The 25,969-nt window shown below is 45.6% G+C and overlaps 1 protein-coding gene across 6 annotated transcripts in view; it reads right to left on the bottom strand.

The window, feature by feature from the left end:
- The window catches only part of WWP2 (WW domain containing E3 ubiquitin protein ligase 2), a 461,427-nt gene that overhangs the window by 365,003 nt on the left and 70,455 nt on the right, over positions 1 to 25,969 (bottom strand). For all 6 annotated transcript variants that reach the window (XM_069216846.1, XM_069216845.1, XM_069216843.1 and 3 more), the window contains one exon: positions 12,661 to 12,743. In XM_069216846.1, the coding sequence (XP_069072947.1) occupies positions 12,661 to 12,730 (70 nt within the window). In that variant the 5' untranslated portion in view covers positions 12,731 to 12,743. The remainder of the gene's footprint in view (positions 1 to 12,660; positions 12,744 to 25,969) is intronic.

Raw genomic sequence — 25,969 nt, 5'->3', positions numbered from 1 at the left:
TTTACACCATATCACAAAAAGTACAATCTGCAGACCAAGATCTAGCTTCCTGCCAATTTTTGTGTAATTCCGCTCCACAGTTTTTGCTGTAGCCCATCTTAAAGAAATCTATGGAAAATACATGGAGATTTTGCATTATTAGATCCCCATTCTTCTCTGCCCCCGCTTGATGGATCACCCTGAAACTTTCCAGGAAGGAGCTGAGGTGGATGAACATTTTTTTGGACAATTCTGTAAAGATTCGTCAAACGAGGCCAAAGTTATTAGCAGACCAAAAAAACGCTCTTTCTATGGAAAATTCGACCTAACTATAGCTACCTAGTGGCCACCAGCACTAAGTAGCATATATGTCACTGAAAAAAATAAAAAAATAAAAAGGTTACAGGGACGTTACAGTTGGATTCTGATTTTACACACACAAAACCACAGAAATTCACCAGTTATAGTTCATGTAATCTCAAGCAAATATAACTTGTGCCCTGAGGTATCTATAACTCACGCTCTCGCCATAAACAGTTTTCTTATCAATAATTTCACTGCAAATATTGCAGTGATATTATCAATGATGAGATAGATGAGTGATGTAATATGTGAGCTAATTAGCAGTGCATGGCAAGGGCGAGAATTGTAGTTACCTTAGGGCACGAGTAACAGTTACTCGAGATAACTGTAACTGGTGAATTTCTGTGGTTTTGTGTGTGTAAAATCTGAATCTAACAATAACGTCCCTGTAACCTTCAGTTTTTTCAGTGGAAAAAAATAATTATATATAATTATAGTTAGGTTATTTTTTATATGTGGTGAGCTACCCCTTAGGCAAGGGTCGCTCCCCGGGGAGCAAAATTACTTTTGTGCCATTTCTGCCCCCCCTTGGGGGCAGATCAGCCTATTTTTAATAGGCCGATCTGCCCCCAAGGGGGGCAGAAACCACTAGGCACCAGTTTTTTTGTTTTGTTCTTTTTGTGTCATGGGGAGCGACCACTTAGGCAAGGGTCGCTCCCCTGGGGGGTAAATATATTTTAGGCCATTTCTGCTCCCCTTGGGGGCACATCGGCTTATTTCTATTCGGCTGATCTGCCCCCGGGGGGGCAGAAACCAATTAGCCACCAGGGATTGGTGTGTGTTTTGTTTGGGGGGCTGCCTCTTGGGCAAGAGATGCTCCCAATGGGGGCACATTACTGTTGGCCATATCTGCCCCCCTTGGGGGCAGATCAGCCTATTTTTGGAAGACCCATCTGTCCCCAGGGAGGGGGGGGGGGGGGCAGAAAGCCCACCAGAGACCAGGGAAGATTTTTTTTTCTCCAAAATAAGAGGGTGAGGGTATGGCCATACCCCCACCCCAAATAAATGGGGCCAAAGTTGTTCTGCCCACCAGTTGGCAGATGGGGCAATTACCCCCGATCCACACCCCAGTTGGGGCAGAAAGTCTACTAGAAGCCAGGGAATTAAAAAAAATAGTGTGGTGGTGGTGATGGTTATGCCCCCACCCCAACTGAAGGGGGTAACAGTCTTTCAGCTCTTCCTCGCACACTAAAACATCTTATCCCACGGCAAGCAAGAGGACATTTGATTATTTCGGGTTTTGGTTTTACATTCGGGCCATGAGAGCTTGGCTAACTCTCAAAATCGTCCCACTTGGAATGGCGAGGGCTGCACTTTTTGGACTTTGGGACGCTGCCATGTATAAAAATCCACAAGACCTAGACACATGTGAAAACTAAACATCTGGGTGAGTCCAGGGTGGTGTGCTTCACATGTACCCCGCATCATTTTCTTACCCACAATACCCTGCAAACCTCCAACTTTGCTGGAAATCACACATTTTTTCCACATTTTTGTGATGGAATCAGCAAGAATCCACAAAATACCTACCACCCAGCATTGTCTCATCTACACCGATAAAAAATCTGCCCCACTGGTCAACCTAAAATTTCTTTTTTTTTTTCCAAACTGCCCTTTTGGACCCACTTTGGTTCCCCCTCAATTTCAACATGTTTTTGGCTCTTTCCTGTCACAGGCACTTGGCCTAACTACACAAGTGAGATATTAGTTTTACCGGGAGACTGGGGGGTTGTAGGAAATTTGTCCTGGTGCTGTGATCCCACACAGAAATGTGGGGAAAATGTGATTTTGTTTGCTAAATTTGAGGTTTGCTGAGGATTCTAGGTAAGAAAACACTGGGGGATCCACGCAAGTCACACCTCCCTGGACTCCTCGGGTGTCTAGTTTTCAGAAATATCTGGGTTTGGTAGGTTTCCCTGTATGGCTGCTGAGCCCAGGACCAAAAACGCAGGTGCCCCCGCAAAAACAGGTAGTTTTGTATTTGATCATTTTAATGTGTCCAGATAGTGTTTTGGGGCATTTCCTTTTGTGGGCACTAGGCCTACCCATACAAGTGAGGTACCATTTTTATCAGGAGACTTGGGGGAACGCTGGGTGGAAGGAAATTTGTGTCTCCTCTCACATTCCAGAACCTTGTGTCACCGAAATGTGAGGAAAAAGTGTTGTTTGGGCCAGATTTTGAGGTTTGCAAAGGATTCTGGTAACAGAACCTGGTGTGAGCACCACAAGTCACCCCATCCTGGATTCCCCTAGGTGTCTAGTTTTCATAAACGCACAGGTTTGGTAGGTTTCTTTAGGTGCCGGCTAAGCTAGAAGCCAAATGTGACCTGTCCACGTTGTGTTTTGGGGCATTTCCTGCCGCAGGCGCTAGGCCTACCCACACAAGTGAGGTACCATTTTTATCGGAATACTTGGGGGAACGCTGGGTGGAAGGAAATTTGTGGCTCCTCTCAGATTCCAGAACTTTTGTCCACCAAAATGTGAAGAAAAAGTGTTTTTTTGGCCAAATTTTCAGGTTTGCAAAGGCTTCTGGGTGACGGAACCTGGTAAGAGCCCCAAAAGGCACCCCATCCTGAATTCCCCTAGGTGTCTGGTTTTAAAAAATGCACAGGTTTGGTAGATTTCCAGATGTGCCGGCTGAGCTAGAGGCCAAAATCTACAGGTAGGAACTTTGCAAAAAACACATCAGATTTCAATGTAACAATGTGATGTGTCCATGTTGCGTTCACTGCCGCGAGCATTAGGCCTACCCATGCAAGTGAGGTACCATTTTTATTGGAAGACTTGGGGGAACACAGAATAGCAAAACAAGTGTTATTGACCCTTGTCTTTCTCTACATTTTATCCTTCCAAATGTAAGACAGTGTGTAAAAAAGACGTCTATTTGAGAAACGCCCTGTAATTCACATGCTAGTATGGGCACCACGGAATTCAGAGATGTGCAAATAACCACTGCTTCTCAACACCTTATGTTGTGCCCATTTTGGAAATACAAAGGTTTTCTTGATACCTATTTTTCACTCTTTATTTTTCAGCAAATGAATTGCTGTATACCCAGTATAGAATGAAAACCCATTGCAAGGTGCAGCTCATTTATTGTCTCTGGCTACCTAGGGTTCTTGATGAACCTACAAGCCCTATATATCCCCGCAACCAGAAGAGTCTAGCAGACATAACAGTATATTGCTTTCAAAAATCTAACATCGCAGGGAAAAGTTACAGAGTAAAACGTGGAGAAAACTGCTGTTTGTTTACCTCAATTTCATTTTTTTTTATTTCAGCTGTTACTATCTGTAGAAAAACCTTGTAGGATTTACACAAATGACCCCTTGCTAAATTCAGAATTTTGTCTACTTTTCAGAAATGTTTATCTTTCTGGGATCCAGCATTGGTTTCACACCAATTTTTGTCACTATCTGGAAGGAGGCTGAAAGCACAAAAAATAGTAAAAATGGGGTATGTCCCAGTAAAATACCAAAATTGTGTTGAATATTGGGGATTTCTGATTCAAGTCTGCCTGTTCCTGAAATCTGGGAAGATGGAAATTTTAGCACCGCAAACCGTTTGTTGATGCCATTTTCAGGGAAAAACCCATGAGCCTTCTTCTGCAGCCCTTTTTTCTCCAATTGTTTTTAAAAAACGAAATGTTCGCTGTATTTTGGCTAATTTCTTGGTCTCCTTCAGGGGAACCCACAAAGTCCGGATACCTCTAGAATCCCTAGGATGCTGGAAAAAAAAGGACACAAATTTGGCGTGGGTAGCTTATGTGGACAAAAAGTTATGAGGGCCTAAGCGCGAACTGCCCCAAATAGCCAAAAAATGGCTTGGCACCTGATGGGGAAAAGGCCTGGTAGCGAAGGGGTTAACGATCCCTGACCAATAATTAAGGTAAACAAAGGCAGAAAAGTAATTTTACAAATGGATACATATAATTTTAAAGTCCTATTTAGTTCCATGTCCAGGCCTTTGCAGACTCTTAAAACAATATCAAATGATCGTTATTAATCACTTGGAGCAGTGGCAACTCTAATGACAAACAGGGATCTCAGCTCTCACTATAGACAGTGGTACAGATACCATCTAACAGACCTCGGTATAGTAAATGAGTGAAACCAAGATGGGACGACACATTCAAACTGTGGTGCCTACAAATGATGAAAATATGCTGAAGCTTTCTAAAATACTCATTCTTGCAGCGCAGGAACATTTCCGCTAAAATCATAAACATTTGAATTTTGCATCCACTCCACTCTAAGAAATCTCCATCACTCAGCTGCCTGAAGTGGGATCTACTGAGCAGGGTTCAGAAGTCACTTGAGTCTTCTCGTGCGAACGGAGATTAAGTGCTCTTAGATCGTTGCTCAATAATGTGAGATGTTCCACAAATAGAGGAAATGCAGTTCTGAATTTGTGCTTGTTGTTTCCAGTGCTGAGCACCAGCACTTATTTTTGAGGGCCGGGGCTTATTCTTCTGCCTCAAGCATTTGCTGCGAGCAAAAGATATATTTGGGAAAGATGGATGAAGGGAAAATGAAAAAGCGTCACAAAGGGAGAAAGCAGAAAGCTGCAAGAGTGAGCTGAAGGGACAGGGAATGGCTTCATATGGATTGAAGAGGCCCGAGATAGCTTCAGGATTTCGCTGCCTCAGTATTCCATGTTCACACATTTAATTGCAGCAGCCACGTGTTTAAGAGGAGGGCTTTGGGCACCGGCACCTTTTAAATTACAAATTAAGCACTGAGCAAATTAATCGCCAGATTAGGGTAACAGAGCCAGCAAAATGGCTCAGTGAGTTATGAAGTTGCTAATGACATCTCTGTGTGACCCGCAAGCCATACGTTCCAATCATGACACGGCCACATCAGCCTGATGTCCTTCTGAGGTAGGTAATGTAGCATTAAACTGGATACAATGTAGCACTGAACTGGATAACTGTAACACCTATCATTCCCCAGACCTAGAAATGATAAATCTCTGGTTTCAGTGACCGAAAATATCTTTTTCGCCGGCTCAATCTTGCATAATTTCTGGCATTTTGCGTTGTAGGTTCTTTGCGAAATATCCAAGGTTGCGTCATGACGACACATTCAGGCAAAACTCCTAACTTGGGAACAATGCAAACGAACAGAAGAGGAGAGATTCCTATTTCCATCGCGTGCGAAAAAAAGGCGCAAAATGCACCATTAGCATCTTGCGTAGGTCCACATCAAATTGTTGGGCATTTCCCAAAATGTCCACAAAAGAAAATATATTAATATTGCCCAAGGCTAGTTTCAAACACTACATAATTTACTATGTGCCCCCCGTCGACAATAACACCACCAATCAGACGTCACTACATGGAGGCAGTTTAACACGTCCAGTAGTGAGATCTAACTCGCTTACATCACAGACCAAACAAGGACAAACACACAGCGCACTGCCTGGCCAGCACGAATCGCTGGACTGCGACACACGCCTGCTTTTCTTGTGGTGACCTGTCACTTCTGGCGAGGACCAGCAATTTCACAAGAGACACTCAAGACGAACGAAAATGCAGAACACAGAAGCATGCCCTCATACTAAAATGGAGCTACTGCCATCTGCTGGTGGCTCCCTAACATTACACCTCACCAAAAGCTGCTGGCAGCACACTGCACTGAACTATCTACATTGGTTGTCCGTATCCTGTACTCAAAAGGGATACATGAACTTTAGGCAATTCTTTCTCGATCTCAAGGTCCAGAGGAAACACACACACTAGGTCTACGTCATAATGTCTGTCTCACGTTCAAAGGGCGCTGTTTATCTTACACATTAATGCTGATTTGCACAAGGTCGGGATGACTGATGTAGAATAAAGCCATTACTATGGTATTAATATGAATATATATTATACTTCATAGGGTTGGCCTGTGTACTACCGCACGGGTACGTTTCTTGTACAACATGGATGAGATCGGAACTGTCATCACAGGTTTTTGGAACTTATACAAGAGGACAGGTCTAAGCGGGTTGAGCTGCAGAGTATGGTTTTACATGGAGAAGAAATAAAGAGGAATACCTAGATGTCCATGGAGAGAATTGTGGGATGACATCTGATAACGTTTGATGAACAGCAGAGCAAACCAACCAACCGGAATGTGGAGCAGAACTGAACGTAAGCGACTGGCACGTGCAGGTGTAACACAGCTAGGTAAAGCACTAAAGAGTGAGTAGGAGGCACTACATTTTTTGTATGATTTCCATAAACAAGCAAGAACAACAACACTCCTTGAAGAAACACCCAAACCTCTTACGGAATTATAAAACATGTATGTACTCATATAGGATGATGAAATCCCTACCTACCTAGTGTGGTATTTTTTAACCTTGTCTCCATGTCCTGCACTGGGAGGTATGCAAGTGTATTACTGTTCACTGGTTGTACAGTCTCCTAGTAATAGTTCCCTAGTTTGAGTGAGGTTATGTCATTGACATTTATGTTCTTCCTGTGGTAAACTGTCAGAACTATATTAAAATCGTATGTGATGGAGCTAAAACTGTTTATTGCCAGTGTCTCCCTACCACAAGGTTAAAAACAAGAGGACGGATTAACCAAACCACCTTCTCACTTCCATCCACAAGTTTTAGTGCTCGAGTATTATCCCTGTAGGGTAAGGGGTCATCCTCAGGATTAAAGGTATCGCACATCAAATACTGTGGAACAACCCCTGCTTCACAGGGCATGTTCAGCGCCGAAGATTGGTGTAGGTGATGGTGCACATTTTCTCAGGCCCCCTCCTTGAGGAGGCCTTAGGACATGCCATTGGCGAGGCTGTCGACATGTTTCACACAGTGAGTGAGTCACTGTAGCCTGCGCCATGAAAGAAGCCTTGCCCACACTACGAAACCACAGACGCAGCGGACTGGGTGTAGGCAGTGTGAGTGCAATGGGCCTTGAGACCACGAACCACATGACCAACACCAACGCCTCTTGCGCCTCGCACCAACATCAATATGGCATTGGTAGTGGTGCGATGACGGCTGGGTTCCCTATTTCTCCCTGGTCTTGTCTGTGCTGCATCCTGTCTGGAAAAGCAGCATCGTGCATGCTGAGGACAACAGCTCTTGGTTCAGCCACGACCTCCTGCGCAGCTGCAAGTGTAGCCGACTACATCTTTATTATAGTTGCGGTACAAACTATTCCATAATGTGCATTTTGGGTTGTTTCACTTTAGCACATTAGATTATATCACCTTACTGAAAGCCTTTATTAAAATTAATAAACCAAGCCATTTCTGCTGTGACAATTTTATTAACGGCTCAAGAGGCAAGCCAGTTGTCTTGTTTCGTGTTCCAAGAGACTGCTGTACAGTGGTACACACTGAACTGAATTATTTCAAGGCGATCTGAAATGTAGTAATCACAGAAAAGGAGGCAGAGGGAGGAAAACTAACTGCCCCATGTCACACAGTTTGGTCAAACTGGGAAGCTCTGACTGAAACACAATCTTTAGGTCAGGGTCCCACAGCTAGTTTTTGCCGTGGTTCAACAAATGTTTCTGACCTGACCCTGTTCTGCTAGTGCATCCAAAATGTCCTTTATTTTTCAAAGATGGGCCACCAGCAGTAAAACACCTTTTATTCACAGAATAGGTACACCTTGGGCAGAAACAGTGCACGCTGCCATCCTGCAGAGGACAGGTATAGCTAGGACAGCATCAGGACAAGCTTTTCCCATCACAGGGCATGTTCAAATCGGGTGGCAGCGGCGCACGTTTTACTTCTTCACAGAAGCAGTACAGCATGGCAATAGCACATCCATCTTTTTTTCTCTCACAGAAGGCATTAAGTGCAATCTTATATTCCCCAGAGAGCACATCCAGCAGGGCAGAATAATACAAGTTCTTTGCTCACATAACATGTACATGAGCGACTTGTAGGTTACAGACAGTTCTCTTGAGTGGGCACCTAACTCACTGAGAGGAATGTATAGGTGGATGAGTGAGTCAATATGCGACTTCCGACAACATTCTCAACTGGGTGATATTCCATGCCAGTTTCCTGAAAGTTCTGTTGTCACTTGAATACCTGCTATTGGTGTGGATTCTTTGCTGTTCCATGTATTGAGAGGTAGCCAATAACTCACCACTAGCTTAAGTAATTATGCTCTAGGCAGACACATAGGTGCCAAACCCTTGGGAAAGGTTTTAAATCTGCATGCCCCAGGATCTGTGCAATCCCAGCACCGTTGCTGCACTTGTTCAAAATGCTGGGGGCTGCCAGTGTCCCAGCCCTTAATATGAATATCCAATAAATTACCCTATCCTCTAACTCTGTACTCCTAACCTCATACCCCACAACGTTCTATTCTTAACCTCAACCCATAGCCATTTAACCAAGTATGCTAACTTGTTATCTCTTATTCCTGTACCAGTAATCCCTAAGCCTTAACCCTATTTGCCTGTACTCTGTGTTCTATGCCCCAAAACCTTAACTCTATACACTTAAACCCGCATAAAACTCCCTATATCCTTAACACGTACCCCTATGCCCCAAACCCTTCATTCTATATCCCAAGCCCTTTATCCTTATACCTTTAACCCCACACCTTTAATTTCAATCCCTAACCTCATAACTCTGACACCCATACACTTAACCCTAAACATTCAAACCTCTCACACTATCCTTACCTGAATATATTTTGGCAATAAATTCCTCTCAAGTGGTGCTCCTTTTTCAAAGTACTTTTTAGAAGTAAGAATTGGTTAGTTATTTTCAAAAGTATTATATTTTGAGGTAATGTAATGCTGTACTATAGTGAATCAAAAGCCTGTGCATTTTGTTTTCAATGATACACGTGTATCCCCTGTAGAACACAAGGTGGATTTGTATACTATATCACAGATCTGTGTATCTTTAAGTGACACAGGGTGGAATTGTGTCTCGCATCACAGATCTAAATCATATAAAAGTATGGTTAGAGTGGTGTACTACAGAGATGTCTGTATCATTTATGAGAAGCGGTGGAAGCCCAGGATATATCACAAGTTTAAATATTTTGTTATACACAAGGAGGAGTTAAATATTACATCACAGGCCTGTGTAACTTTTATGACACAGAACATAGCTGTGTAGAATACTACAGGTTACGTATACAGCAGGTCTGTGTATGCTGCATGGCAGGAAGTGCACTGGACACTATAGCTAGCACAGGGCAGTGTCTCCTACATTAACCGTGCCTGAGCGATGTACTAGATCATTACACAGAGTGCATAACCTCAACTGGAACTGGTCATTATATATAAGACCTTAGCATCCCGTATCAACATACATTACTTTGTGTCCTAGTGATACAGGGAGATGTACTGCATTTCTCAGGAACTATAGTTAGAAATGGGGTCTCTAGTTTGCAGCCGGTTTGCAACCTGTCCAAGTAGGTACCCTCACTCTAGTCAGGATAAGGGAGATACTCACTTACATAACCCCTGCTCACACCCTTGGTAGCTTGGCACGAGCAGTCAGGCTTTTCTCAGAAGCAATGTGTAAAGCATTTGCACATAACACACAGTAACACAGTGAAAACACTACAAAAGGACACCACACCAGTTTTAGAAAAATAGCCAATATTTATCTATTTAAAACAAAAATCCAACATACATACATTAATAAAAATATGAATTCTGCAAGATTTACTCAAAAATACAGTTCCTTGAAGTCAATAGCTCCACCTGGGGCTATCACGGCATTGTGAGCAACAAAACCAACAGTTCAGGACAGCCGCAGCATCGTGGGCCAGCTATGGTTTCGGGAAGACCCGCAAACAGTACCTTGGATTTGTAGGACATCGTGATCCTTGCGATGAGCTCCGGAGTCCGGTGTCACTGACGTTGCGGTGTCGGTTCCAGAGTTGGTGCAGGAGTCGTCAGGCCTTTGAAGTCACACGCCTTAAGGATCGAACTCTGGGCTGTTGAAGTCAGATGCACCAGTGTTGATGGCGTCGGGGCTGCAGTGCGAAGCGGGACGATGCGACGTGCCGTGCCCACAGGTCACGGTGCAGGCAGCAGCTCGGTGACGGCATCCAGCGGTGTTGGTGAGACCAGGGATGCGGTGTGAAGCGGGGCGGTGCAACATGTGGTGTCCACAGGTCATGGTGCAGGCAGCGGCATCGCTGCGGACGCACTGTCGTCGGTAGGCCCAAGCCAGCGGTGCGGGTTGGGACGGCGCTTCGGGACCTTCACAAGCGGTGTGCTCAGGCCACGGTGCAGGCAGGCATGCCTGGTGACGACACTGGAGTCGATGGTGCTGGTGTTGGTGGACCAGGGCCGCGGTGTGGGACAGGACGGTGCTTCGTGCTTCTCATGAGCAATGTCCACAGGCCACGGTGCAGGCAGCGGCGCCGGTGTCAGCAGAAGCGTCATCGTCATGGGGGAGGCCCAGGCTGTGGTGTGAGCAGGCGATGCCGGAGTGCGGGGCCCACAGGTCGTGGTGCGAGCAGCGGCTCAGTGAAGTCGTTTGATGACGGCGTCGGTGAGACCAGAGTCACGGTGCGAAGTGGGGCAATGCGACTCTGTGCGCGTCAGCAGGTTGCGGTGCAGGCCAGCGGCGTCGTTGGCAGTGTCATTGGCGGTGGCATTTCTCCTCTTGAACAGCACAAAACACACAGTTCCCAGTGCTGCAGGTCGAGGAAACTGAAGTCTTTGGTGTCCCTGAGACTTCCAACAGGAGGCAAGCTCTACTCCAAGCCCTTGGAGAACTTTCTCAAGCAGGACACACAACAAATTTCACCCTTTGCACTCTTTTAAGGCAGAAACGGCAACTGCAGGCCAGTCCAGCACAGCAGCACAGCAAGGGGACAGTACTCATCCTCAAGCTCTTCAGCTCTTCTCCTTGGCAGAGGTTCCTCTTGATTCCAGAAAGGCTCTAAGAGTCTGGGGTTTTGGGTCTTCTTCTTATACCCTGTTCTGCCTTTGAAGTTGGCAAACTTCAAAGCAAAGTCTCAAGTGTTTTCAAGATGCTTCCTTGTCTAGGTCAGGTACCAGGCGCACACCGGGGGGTCAGAGACTGCATTGTGTGAGGGCAGGCACAAACCTTTCAGGTGTGAGCAACCACTCCTCCCCCCACTCTAGCTCAGATAGCTCATCGAGATATGCAGGCTACACCCCAGCTCCCTTTGTGTCACTGTCTAGAGGAGAGGTGTGAACAGCCCAACTGTCAAACTGACCCAGACGGGAAATGCACAAACAGGCAGAATCACAGAATGGTTTAAGCAAGAAAATGCCTTCTTTCTAAAAGTGGCATTTTCAAACAGACAATTTAAAAACCAACTTCACTAAAAGATGTATTTTTAAATTGTGAGTTCAGAGACCCTAAACTCCCCATTTTTATCTGCTCTCAAAGGGAATCTGCACTTTAAGGATATTTAAAGGCAGCCCCAATGTTAACCTATGAGAGAGATAGGCCTTGTACAGTGAAAAACACATTTGGCAGTATTTCACTGTTAGGACATATAAAACGCACTAGTATATGTCCTACCTTAAACATACACTGCACCCTGCCCATGGGGCCACCTAGGGCCTACCTTAGGGGTGCCTTACATGTTGTAAAAGGGAAGGTTTAGGCCTGGCAAGTGGGTACACTTGCCAATTCGAATTGGCAGTTTAAAACTGCACACACAGACACTGCACTGGCAGGCCTGTGCCATGTTTACAGGGCTACTAAAGTGGGTGGCACAACCAGTCCTGCAGGCATTTGATTTACAGGCCCTGGGCATCTTTAGTGCACTTTACTAGGGACTTACCATTAAATCAAATATGTAAATCATGGATAAACCAATCAACAGTACAATTCACACAGAGAGCATATGCATGTTAGCACTTTTTAGCAGTAGTATAGTACCCAGAGTTCTAAAGCCAAAAAAAGGGTCATAAAATGTAGGAGGAAGAAGGCAAAAGGATTGGGGATGACCCTGCAAAAAGGGCCAGGTGCAACAAGTATGTATATCATGTACCAGCATATGTTGGGATTGCACGATAATTCACAGGGGCTTTGTATGCTGTAATGGTGGAGGGTGGAGAGGTAATGTATGTCAAAGGGGTTAAACATTCTAGATGGAAACTTGTCACATATGCCAGGGTTAGTAACTGCAGTATGGACACAGGTAGCATTTTACTATGTATTGTGGGATATGCATATGTGTTAAAGAACCAGGACAAAGCTATGTCATGCATCAAAGGGCATGTAAGTACTGTACAGACCCAGGACAGAGCTCTACCATGTATCTTAAGGCATTACATCATGTACACTACTATTTTGTTGTGATATATATTTTCAAATCTAGAGTGGTTTGTGCACTTACCTTTTGTTGTACATTGGGATTTCTTTGCCTTTGAACACGTCTCCGTCCTACTGGAACTAAGAGATGCCATGACATCACCACCACTGGGGGAACAGAAAAAGAGTTATAAGAGACACCAGGTCATCCAAATGCAACATGTGTATGACTGATGCACCACAAACGCCCACAGCCTCCCAGTGTGAACATACGCAACAAAACCACATGAATCTAAAAGGCAGTGTGCTTGCTCAGAATTTCACACTTCTCTTGACCACTGATTCAGCTGGTGTAATGGTATCTGTATTTTACCCCCATCTTGACCACTAACTCCACTTCGTGCTTAGCTTCAAACACAGTCATATTGGTGATGCAGGTATTTTTCAGCGCACAACTTATGCAACATGTTTTTCGTTCCTCTCGCTCTCTTTCTCACCAAGGTTTGGACATAACAAGGAGGACTGAGGGAGAGATAAGGATGTACCCGAGAATGTTTATGGTATGTCAGGGAACAGTTCAGTCTTGGGAGCGCACCATGGGATGTGGCCAATCTCTAAACGTGATCTTTCAACACGGACCTGGTACAGCCTGCGTTTGAACAACAACTTACAGCATGGGACGGGGGAGTTTCTAGAATTCTCCTCTCCAGCTTGTGTAAGGTGTTTAAGAGGGAAGGGGAATTCTAATTCAGCACGTAATTCTTCTATTAAGATATTTTATTCAAGTAATTGACAAAAGGTCCAGCTCAAACTCTTCCTAATGTATTCACAGATAGTGTCTCACAAAGCTTACATTCACTCTATTTGACCTGATCTACAACCGCTTCATTTACTGTAACCTCCAACACTAGTCCTTAGAATTGGAGAACATAAACATGAAAAACACAGGTGTAACCTTGCCTATTGACTAAACCTTTGATAAACATAAATCTCACCTATAGGAGCAAAACAAAGTTGCCTTCTTTTCCCAACTACACGTCTGATCATTAGGTTCCCCAAATCACTAATCCTAAATTAGAACTCCACCACTCATGCATCTAGCACTCCACTCTCAATTGACTTTGGTGATCCTTAGAAAGGATCTTGTAGTCTTTACACTAGTGCTGGTCATTTCAATTTTCATTCAATTTAATATATATATTTATTACCTACGGATGATGCTCAGTAAGGTAGTTATAGTGAGGACCTACCTTTCATAAGAAAAGCATTTTTTGTTTTGCCTATAACTGTCGCCATTTAACAAATTTATACGCAATTTTCAAAAATAGTTTCCCACTAACTTCAGCTGCAGTCTTGAAAGTTTTCGGGTGATTCGTCTAGTGAGGGTCAAGAAAAAGGGGGCGGTCCCCAAACACATTTTCCCCATGCAGTTTCCCATAGTGATTTTAGACAAGACTATAGTCTAAACCGCAGAACGGAAGTACACCAAATTTGGCAGAAAGCTGGATCTTGTTCCAGAAAGATCTTTTTTTGTTATCTGGAGCAAATCTGTTCAGTAGTTTTTGAGTTATTAAAAGATAAAAGATTTATGTATATCTACGGATGCAGATCCACTGTATTGGATCTGCAGATCCATGAGCGAAAGCAAGGGCCTGACTGGCTGGCCGCAACATGAAAAAAAAAGTTTCTGCTGCCATTTTGTTTATTTGCTGTGTCTGGGGGATGGAGGGAGATGGAGGGGGGGGGGTCTACATGGGGCGCGGGTAGGGAGGATGCTAAACATTAAAAGTGATATAAAGGATCAGGATAGAGGAGTCCTGACACCACAGATCTAATGGAGAGACCCCTCATGAGAAAGAAATTGCCCTAAAACATTTTGGGGACACGCAGGAATCCGCGGAACCACTGTGGTGTTCAGCGCGTTGACCCCAGTAAAAATCTCAGCTGGATTCGCAGATCCAAACCCCAATAAAAAAATAAAATACACCCACTCACTCACCAAACTCCTGCAGTGCATGGCCGAAGGCCATGTGCAGCATGGGGTTGGCTGCATGCGGGCAACCATCCCGCAGCGTGGAGTTGTGTGCATGCAGGCGGTTGCCCGCTGTGGCTAGGCCCTGCGGCCATCCTCCAGCCACGCACGTCTCAAAGCCATGCACAGCAGTGGTTGGATTATCGCATGGTAATTAAGTATTAATTTGAACTGAAAAAAACAAGGTTACAGGGACGTTATAGTTAGGAATTAAAAATAAAAAATAAAAAAACTTTGAAATTCACTGAAAAAACACAGGTTACAGAGATGTTATAGTTAGGTTCACATTTTACACACAAAACCATCGAAATTAAGCAGTTATACTTATTTGAAGAAAGTATAACTTTAGCTAACAAACTCAAATCTTGGAATGCAGAACCAATAAAACATTCACCTGCAGTCACAGATCTGGGTTTTATCCATCAATTCTTTTGCTCACCATGCCACCCCAGTTTGGACCCAGCCATATGCAAATTAGTCTCGACCCTGTTCCCCATGGGAATAGTCCAGCCCGAACTGCCAGGCCAGGTCCTCCCTGGACCAGAAGCAAGCATCCTGGGACCAGTTTCAGGTCATCATCATTTATCAGCCAGACTAGCTGAATCCAGTGGCATAGTGAGCCCAGGACCCATGTCTGGGCATACCCGGCGCACTGAGGGCGACAAAAGCAAACACAAATGATGAACGGAATGCAGATCCAATCAAACATTCAACCCCAGCCATCATCTGGGTTTAATCCATCAATTATTTTGCTCACCACGCCACCCCAGGGGATGAATTGGGAAATCACTTCTTTTTTTTATATGGCTCTTTTCCCCAGGGCACGGATTGGCACAAAATTTGGCACAGCAGATTCCAGTAAAGTCAGTGATTATTCAAATTTCCGCAAAACTGGTAAAGTCAGTGATTATTCAAATTTCCGCAAAACTGTGCATTGGGCCCAAAGTTGGGAATTTCGCATGACACCACTACACTACAGGCACGACTATTGGGCCAAAAGTTACAGCCAAATCAACAAAAGCCTTTTTAACATAAAGTGCATCTGTAACCTAAGTCAAGAGTGGCCAGTATGACCCTGTAATATATCGCTACTTATTTTTATGCCATGGCTGTAAAAATAAATGTGGCTCAAAAACACGTTATTCAGGACAAGTGTACTATTAAACACACATTCACAAGTTTATTACTACAGTGCAAAGGCGAAATTTATTACCAGAGTGAAATTCACATGAGAAAATTATTATTTTCTGCTACCAGATTGCATTTTACAATTATTTTACTTAGGGAAACAACACTTCTTATATTCGCGAGGCCTCTTCAACATTGTTTCAACTCACTCTGCAAACGGAACCCTTTGCATACTTGTTTTGTGTAAATATATTTTTTGAAACAAGTACACATGCCCAAATGCCAAAGCATAAACAATATATGAAGATTCACAGACTATAATAAGCTATTTATTAACATTATTGAGGAAGTGGAGGGGCATCATGACCCTGATGAGAACTGAGAGCACGGAATTCATAACAACGTTTACCCTAGCTCTGCCTAGGGACAGCGGGTGCAGCATCTGTTGAACAGTGCCCATAGACACAGACCTAGTTTCAGCTGCTAGTAGTGTGTAGTATTTGGCACTGGGTTGTTGACTGAATGTGGAGGTCTGATGATGATGAGCACCCCCACAATACTTCCCCGAGAAGCCTGTGACTTCTCTCTGTCACTATCCTGAGAGTCAAGTGTGGAAAGGGTTGTACTTGGCACAGCTTCTAGAGCCGTAATACACAGGCCCTGGCCCAGTAGACCCTGCCTACTCTATACCTCCTCACAACAGGGTCTGACAGCTCTGGTCTAGAGGCGACCTGGGCCGGCAGTTAAGGCTCGACTGTTCTAATGGAACAGGACCAAGATCAATTAGCAGTTCGCAAGTATCTGTCAGGAGTGATAGAGTAGGCAAACAACAATGGTCTTAAATATAGCCCAAGCAGTTACTGGTGGCTGAGACTTTTTCAGAGATTCCACCCATTACTTCTGTGTTTCAGTGTGATGCCATAAGTGCGGGACCATGTCTAAGCTGCAAATGGCAGCCTGGACTGCAGAGAGGGTGAATACTATGTCACCAAAAGTGGACAGGTGTCTTTACAAAGTGGCTTTGTCTGTTTTAAGAATGTTTGTATCTTATTTTTGGTGTTGTAGTTGTGGGCCACATGGTAGGAGTTTCATTTCATGTCTGGAGGGTGTGTGGCGGCTGGTTTTATTGGTAATGTTCACAAATATTTATTTTTCTGGTTGACACACTTTGCCAGTGGTTCAAGTGTGAGCCTTTATATTCAGTAGGTGCTTTGACCACACCAATTTTGTGAATTATGTCATTAGTGATGTTAACAAATCCTGTAATGGCAAATACACAATAGCAACTTTGATTTTTGCTAAGAGCTTAAATATGGCTGAATGAAAATCACTTGTTTTGGTATCGCCACCCACCCCCACCATGTAACTTGTCACCTTGTGATGCTATTAATTGTGTTTGACCAATGACTTTGTGTTTCACCACTGCGCATATTAGTTGCTCAATGTTCACCAGTAGCACATTACATGTTGTATTCAGGTTAGCTGCCTATTGGCTTTAACAGGACATTAGACATTACAATTGATATTTAGGTTAGCTGCCTATTGGCTTTAACGTGGAGTTAGACAATGCAGTTGAGACATTGCAGATGAGCTGTGTTTTTCCAAGCTGTGTTTTTCCACATGATAGACCAAGCTGTATTTTTCACACCAGACCCTAGCTGATAAGAGAGAGTACATTTGGTGTTTTCCTTTCTGCTCAGCCTTCGGAAGAGGAGGGGTCTAGGAGATCTGGCCAATCTCCAAAGGCTTCCCTTCCTTTCCCGAGTCTGAGAGGAGGGGGCACATTTTTGGAAGGATGGCTCTGGGCAATGGCAGAGTTAGATTGAAACTATCTTGACTTCAGACAGGAACGGAGGCGTCAGTTGCCTGTCCCCGTTTGGGTAGAAAATCTCTTTCTCGCAGTTGAACCGGAGTCATCAACTTGAAGCCCAAGAAAGATGAAGCAGTAATAGGCCCTACGGTGATGCAATTTTGACTTTTATGCTTTGCTTTGAAGTTATGCTATAATATAATCGCATGTATTTGCTGTGTACATTGCAACTGAGAAGTACTTTGAAATATTTTGCTTTCATTGCTGCGACTACTTTTGAACGTGTGCTTCCAATCTACTAATTTCGTCGTTCAGGAACCTCGTGGTGAAGTAATAATAACAATAAATATCTTCTTTAAACTCAGAAGTGCATTCCAGAGAGGTTCTGTAAGCTCATGAGATAAGAGTAGGAAAGCAGAACACACCTTTAGAGTAATCTGCACTAAATCTGACAGGATGAAATGCTGACTTTTATACTATGTTTTCCAAAGTGCGGTGCAAATTGGTAAAGGGAAGGTGCAAAGTTATTAGTGGTGCAAACAGGTTTTCATGGGGTGTGATGTGCCAACATAAACTAAACAGGCATCAATGCCACCTCTATGCATTTATTTATTTGGAAGCTTTAAAGGAAACTACAGGCCATCTAGCTAAACTCAGAGTGCTGGCAGAGTAGTAAGCAAATAATAAAGACTTAGACTGAGTGGCTCAGTTACAATGGTAGACTTGTTAAAGGCTTCTAACCAGTCCGAGTGGGGAGAAGGCAATGGCAGCAAACATAGTTAGCCATGATTCATGTGATTATTTGATTAGGTGTGCTTTTAGCAAGTTATCGGAATCTGTGTCCCGGTTCAAATCTTAACTGTAACGAAAGGGAATTCCAGAGGGAAGAAATTTACAAGTGTTTTTTCGGGATAGCCAGTGTAGAAGCTGCTATATTAGTCAATGCCCGACAAGTAAGTAAGACGGACAATTTCTGTGTGAGGTGGAGTAGGGGGAGGATCCCACGAAGGAAGCGCATATAGTGGAAAGCTGCCTTTGTAACTTAAAGTGTATTTGAGGAATGATTTAGAGGCTGCTGTCTTTTTACACTGGTTAGTGGCAGGAGCCCCGGGAATAAGGCCAGGGATAGGGAAGATGGGTCGAAGAGAAGGATCCCAAAACCAGAATTTCAGTTTTTACACTGTTCTGATACAGCCAGTTTTTCTGCATCCAACAGAAGAGTTGGGATGGGCAATGAGCGACTATTGATTAGGGATCAAGCAGATGCTGAAAAGCACAGGAGACAGAATGGAACCTTGCAGGTCCCGATGGGTAATTGAAGCATATCTAGAAGAAAAGGGCTCAGTCTGACACGCTCAGTATGGTTTAGGAGGAAGAAAGAAAAACAATTTAGTGCCATTCCATAAAAGAGTTCCAGACCTTCAAGAATTACCTAGTGGTAGCTGGTATCAAATGCAGCAGAGAGGTCATGTAGAATCAAGGCATATGGTATATCCTGATCAAGCAAAATTAGAAATTCTTCCACTGTTTTATACATATATTTTCTTTTTTAGGTCGAGTCAACTAGATAATGCATGTGCAGTCTGGTGCGAGGCATATTGAAGCGTGCCAAGATCTAAGAGGGGCTTGGAGCCTGCCTATTGCTTACCATTGGTTTGCTTACCATGTAACTTTTTTTTTTTTACTTTATTTTCATTTTCGACAACCATAAAGTGTCAAATAACATGACAGTCACTGGCGAAGTACGTAGATTACAAATGCACTTGATAACGCAGAAGTGTTAGTAATGGGGTGGACTCTATGGATTCACTTGTGATCTCCTGAAGCGCTCCCAGGATTGCAGATCAAAACCACCACACCTGGACAGAACCAGGCCAAATGTGAAAATCCTGAGCCATCTAACCCCGCAGCAATGGCAGCAGGAGATGTCATGTAAGCCGTATCGAAACAATCGAGCCGGAGTATAATATACCAGATTCAGGAACTTGAAATAAATCAGTCTATACCGGCTGTTCAAAGAAATAGCCCGGACAACTGAGTAGCAATAAGTCCATCATTTATCACTAATTATCAAGTGCAATTCTTCCTGCCAGTCAGGCCTTGACAGTTCCCAGAAGTTGCGTCTCCTGCGAGTATGCATACAATGTAGCTATCATGCGCTGCAGTGTCAGTGCCCACAGCAAATAAGTTAGAGCAGGCAACTCCGAAGGTTCCCCCACAGTTTCCCCAAGTAACTCCTGCATCGTATGACATGCTCTATAGCAATGGAACTGAGCGAAGACTGTGGGTGCATCGTGATGTGCACTCACCTGGTCCCAATTTCGGAGGGATCCATCCATGAAAAACTCCGCTATACAACCCAATCCCAGTCCCTATAGTGCATTCACTGCCACCCTTTCCTACCCCAATGGAAACCATGTGCACCAATTTGCCCACTCTGCAGTTCTGCCATCTTTTTCCATGAAAACTGCTCGGTGACTACGAGGTTGATGGTGTGGCAATGCTACCCATGTCTATGGAATAGGGTCCTAGGCAGAGTGAGCAGCATCTCACTCCACATAGAGGTAAGGCATGTCCCCGGGTCCATGCAGCCAATAATGATCGAACATGCAGTGTGCAGCTCTGTAATAAGCCTCCAGGTCTAGGGCGTTCAAACCACCCTTAGCATAGGGGAGAGTATGCGTGCTCCAACTCACCCACGGCTCCTTCCCTGCACAGGCCAAGCACACCATCAGTGTGTGCAGGGTTCAGAATACTGTACTAGACCGAAGCACCAGGATATTGGTGAATAAGAACAGGAAACAAGGCAACACTATCATTTTCATGATGGCGGTACGGCCACAGAGTGATAGGTGCAAATGGATCCAACACTTGCCTGCCTCTGTGAGGTGCTGCACCACTCTGTCATAATTGTCTAGTATCACTACTGCTGGATGCGTATAAACCTGCACACCCAGGTACCGCACCAAGTCTGTAGTCCACTGTATTGGATACTCAAGCTGTATTTGTGTCTTAGCCGGAATGAGAGGAAATATAAGGGATTTGTCCCAGTTTAAATGCAATTTAAAGTGCCCACCAAATAGTAGGACCTCTCAGAGAACTGTTGATAAGTTGTGTTCTGGATTCTGCATATAAAGTACCATATCGTCTGCGTAGGTAGACACAATTAGATTGTAGTGGGGGAAACAGATGCCTCGATTTGCATGATATTCGCGCAGTGCACAAGCTAGAGGCTCCGCCACAAGGCCAAACAATAGCGGTGACAGGGGGCATTCCTTCCAGGGGCCCTTTGTGATGGGTATGGGTGGCGATACCATCCCATTGATGCAGACCTGAGCAGTAGGTGCAGTATAGGGCACCTGTACCAATTGTAGAAATACATCACCCACCTCAACACATCGTAGTACAGAAAACATGAGCCCCAACTTTTTTCGGCAACAAGAAATACAGCAGTAGCACGCACGTTGAGATCAAAGCAGGAGACCATTCCAAAGAGGGCCTTGAGGTTATAAATTAACTGCCCCGGCATAAAACCAGCTCTTTCCAGACCTACTATACCCAGGAGTAAGGGCGCCAGGTTATTCACTAGGATTTTCGCAAATATCTTAGTGTCAGTATTTAATAATGACAATGGACGATAGGATGAACAGCAATCTGCTGGCTTACTCGGGTCAAGCAAAGTAACCAACAATGCCTCCCATCATTGTAGGCAGCAGGTGCCCATCTTTCACCATTTCCTCAAATAAAACAACCAGGCGTAGGACATGTTTATCCTGATAGGATTTGTAAAAGTCCATCGTCAACCCATCTATTCACATCCCCCCTCAGACATGTCTTTTAGCGCTGTCATGATCCCTGAGAGGTGGAGCGGTGCCATAGGATGCTCCCTATGCTCCTCCATTAACCACTTCATGGCAATGTGGGCTAAGTAGTCCGTCATAGCCCGCTCATCAAGCTGAAGGCATGAAGTGTATAGTAACGTATTACGGCAGAAGCGTCCGCCACCCGGTCCACCTCATAAAGCAGGACACTTTGTTCAACCTTATTAGTCAACACAGCGCTATCTGCGTGGCGCAGTAGAACAAGTGCTGCCAATGTCGCACTAGCTTGCTTGATCTCGCCATATGTCCTAGCTGTCGCATATTTGCTCAGATGTGCAACTTCGCTATGAGCCACTTCATTATACTCTTTCAACCAGGGCCTAATGTCCCCGAAGAATCTCCGCTCGGCTGTCACCCTATGTAAATACTCGAGGTCTGGCAATTCCACCTCCAACCACGTCAAGTGGTTGTGAATCGAGCGCAGTACACCTGCGTGCTTGGATATGGTAACTCCCCCGATATAGGCCTTGAAGGCCTCCAAAATAGTAGTGAACTTTTCAACAGACCCCAGATTAATCTCAAAGTATTCATTATTCTGCTTCGTGAGCTCCTCGCAAAACACAGCGTCTAGGAGGGAGTACTGAGGGAACTGCCATGAGTATGTGGGGGGCGCAATCTGTCCAATTTGAGAAGCACCCCGGGGTCTGCATATGTGCACTGTAGGTGCTCACATCGCCAAACACATGGCATCGGACTGCCTGATGAGAGCCAGTAATCTGTATGTGTATGGATATCGTGCACTGTGGAGTAATGAGTGCAACCCTTACCTGTGGGGGACCTATGCCACCAAACATCCAGTAGCCTGCATTGATCAGCAATATCGTTAAGAGCTTGGGCAGCAGCTGAGGGCCGCCTCGGTGTGCCCCAAGAGCGTTCCAAATCAGAGCACAAAACACAGGTAAAGTCACCGCCCCGCATCTAGGGCAAATCACCTCATCTGACAAGCCGAGCAAGGAACATGGTAACACTGCTGGTCATCATAGTTGGGGCCATACACTACCACCGGCAGAGCAGGGAAACGATCCTTGTAGCAGTGCACTGTGAATCCAAATCTGCACAGTGAGGCCCCACCACGTAACGTGCCCCTCGTGCGTCTTTGTGTAAGGAGGCCACTCCCAAGGACCAATTGTGTTTCCTGAAGTATGGCAACATCACTGCTATGCAGTTGTAAGTACATCACTACTTTGTGTACCTTCCTGCTATCATTTAATACTCTGACATTCCATGTGAGAATGTTCAACAGCAGTGGGCACTTAGCATCCATGCTCCAGTCTGCGGTGCTGTCAGCCATCTCCACACCGTGCATTTCTCACATACCAGACATTGTGAATCACTCAGTACAGTCTGTGCACGCCATAACACCAGTAATGGTTGTGTGAGACCTGCTCCACTGCCACCCACACTATGTCCCCTAGCAAACGACACAGTAATTTACTACACACCCCAGACCCACCCTGCAGCTCAAGGACAGAACCCCAACAGAAATTGTGTGGTGCACACATGTGGACAGGTATTGCCCTGTTGAACTCCCCTGTAGCACTAGTTCACAGAGGGCCGCACTCCTGGTATAGCATGTGCTTACACAAAGTGTACAGGACGTCAGAGTAGAAATACGAGCCGCCACTGCACATACACCTGCTCAGGGCTCATCAGGTAGTCGGGGTCCCAAACAGTGTTGCCAACGCAGCAGTATCTGCAGTAGAACCACAGTATGTGAGTATGTAACATGCAGACCAATACAGAGGTAACCAGTATAACATATCGACAACTGCATACCCGTAACACCAACCCCATCAACCAGACTTCAAGCAACCACTTCCATCCCAGGTCGCAGCACAGAATGAACCAGAAGCACATAGAAAAAACATTGCCACAGTAAGTAATATAACAGGACCAAAACGTGAAACAATAAAAGTACTAGTCTTGCTCCGCCGTGTCCTGTGGAGCCCCTGGTCCATTGTCCTCAGACCTGAGCGAGCGCCATGGGGCTCCCGACCCCCACACTGCTTGAAGAACTGGAGCAAAAGTTTAAGGTCACCGACGTTCTTGGCCTTTCCATCCACTGTCACCCACAGGTAAGCAGGGCAGCGCATGGAGTACTCCAAGTTCAGTTCCTGCAGCTTACACTTAGTGGGGAGGAATTGTCTCTGCACTTCCTGGACCTGCTGTGTAAAGTCCAGGAAAATGGAGTTCAGCGCCCTCGTAGCGGAGTACTCACAAATCCCAGGATTGGCAGAGGACAGGGTCCCGAGCTCTATAGTTCAACAGTCTCGCTATGATAGGGCAAGGTTTCGCTCCCAGTACATGACGAGGTGCAAGGTAACGATGCATGCGCTCCACCACAAAAATATAAGAGAATATCTCTCGCCCTATGAAATCAATGAGAAGTTGCTCCACATAGCGTTCCATGCTCCCTGTGTTTGTGGATTCGGCGAGGCCTACAATATGAAGATGATTTCAATGTGACTGGGTTTCCAAGTCTTCCGTCTTAGCCTGTGGTGAGGAAAGTGCCTTCTCCAGCTGTTTCTGGAATTCTGAGGTGGTTTACTTGGTCATCTTCTGTCTCCAAGACACTCCTCTCCACCATGTCCAGGTGTTCTGTATGCTTGTCCAGTCTCTCCGACATTCCATCCAACCGATGGGTGAGTGAATCACTCTTGCCATTAACTTTTGTGAGGCTGTGCTGCATGGCAGTCAATATTTGGGGTCGTTCGCCTCCCATCTCTGGCCCCAGGGAGTCAAGGCCGGGATCTGTTGCCGCCGACACCCTCATTGCGAGGCCTAGATGTCTTCCGTAGTACAAATTGCAGCTTGATTTGTGTTTTATCCATTTTAATTCTTTCAATCGCCGTTCCTCAGGCTTCACACGGAATCGGTGCACTCGTGGGCTCAGGGGACCCATGGGCCGAGTTGAAGGATTAAGCACCTAGTGGTAGTACAGTCAGACAGTTCAGTACCTCTGGGGTCCTCCATTGAGGCGCCACCAAAAGCGGTTTCACAGTGAAGGAAAATAGTCATGCATTACTGTCCCAATCTCACTGAGATGAGCTAAAGGAGGCCCCCGGGCACAGCAATAGCAATGGGAGGCAAGGACAGCCATGAACCACTGTGAAAGTTGATCAGAGCGCTCCGCGGCGGTCTGTGCAAATAGGTAGATGCTGCGAGGTATCTACGTCAGTTTGGCAGCTCTGAACATCATGCACAGTCCCAAATGTAGCGCATAGGAAGTGGTAGTGGTGTCATGCAAAGGCAGGGACCCCCCTTCCTGCAGCCATATCTGATTTCCTCTGGGGTACAAATATTGCCACTGTGGTTTGTATTCCAAATCAGCATACCACGGGCACCCGCAGTGAAGCCCGCCGCATAACACGCACCCCTCATGCGTCTCTGTGCAAGAAGGCCACTCCCAGAGACTAGTAGAGGGTAGTGCAATCAGTAGCACCCAAAGCAGCTCACTGGTCCGCGCCAGCACAGCGCAGAGCAGAAAGGAGTAAGACACCATACCTGCAGTCATCAGCTACTGGCATGATTTCATGAGGATGGGGTTGCCCCACTCCCCCCAGGACAGCGAGGTGCAACCCAGGGCTGTCAGGCTGCCATGACACCACATATCCTTCTAGCATTGCAAGTTAAGCACTGAGGCGGTTCACACAGTGTCCCTAAGGCCCAGCCGCCCCAGCGCATTCACCACTCACCAGCAAGGCAATATGGGCCGGGGCCCCGCCCATCAACTCAGCTCTCTCTGGCAGGTTCCCCATTCCAGTGTGGGTCACACTAGAGCAGTCAGGCTGCCAAAACATTACTGTTCCACTGGCCTCGTACATGGTGCACCGAGGCGATAATAACAGAGTCCCCAGGGCTCGGCTGCCCCCACCATACCGACCACTCTCTGTTAATACAGTTCGGGGCCAGTCCCCCACTAGTCGATTAAACTCTAAGGGCTGGCAGGCTTCCACTTGTTAGTGGGGGAGAGAAGGCCCCCAAGATCCAGTATGATACGTGAGCCTGCAGCAACTCGCACACCGCAACTTGGTAAACGTAAACTTCGCACTTGTATATCGCACTACTCGCCCATTAGGGTCTCAAGGCACTGTACACATACCGCTGTGGAACCCCTCCTGGCTTTTCCCTGTGAGGCACCCACTCCTGGGCAACACCCAGATTAAGCAAGCTATTGCCCAGAGTTACAGAGTGGGACCCATTAATTAGATTAGGCACCAAGGGAGAATTATCTGGTCCAAGGGAATTGAGCCCAAGACCTGCCAAGGCAGGAATTGAACCCTGGTCCCGTGCCAGATATCTACATCAGGGTCTGCCGCTCTAACCATTGTGACACACTTCTCCACTTGGTCTACATGGCTCCCTCAGGGCCTTAAAGCGAGCCTCCCCAGTCCCCATTCACATCCCTAGCAGCAGGGGCAGAATATTCCTCGACAGGGCCCCAGGCAGGTTCCCAGGGAAGTGTTTGGCGCCGCTCAAGTCCTTATTGCGTGCAGGCCACACAGTGGGTCTCCTCTGTAGTTGCTAGGAGGCCGTAAGGGAT

This window comes from Pleurodeles waltl, chromosome 12 (assembly GCF_031143425.1).
Source record: "Pleurodeles waltl isolate 20211129_DDA chromosome 12, aPleWal1.hap1.20221129, whole genome shotgun sequence".
NCBI classification, from domain to species: domain Eukaryota; kingdom Metazoa; phylum Chordata; class Amphibia; order Caudata; family Salamandridae; genus Pleurodeles; species Pleurodeles waltl.
This window is presented reverse-complemented; position numbering and strand designations above follow the sequence as displayed.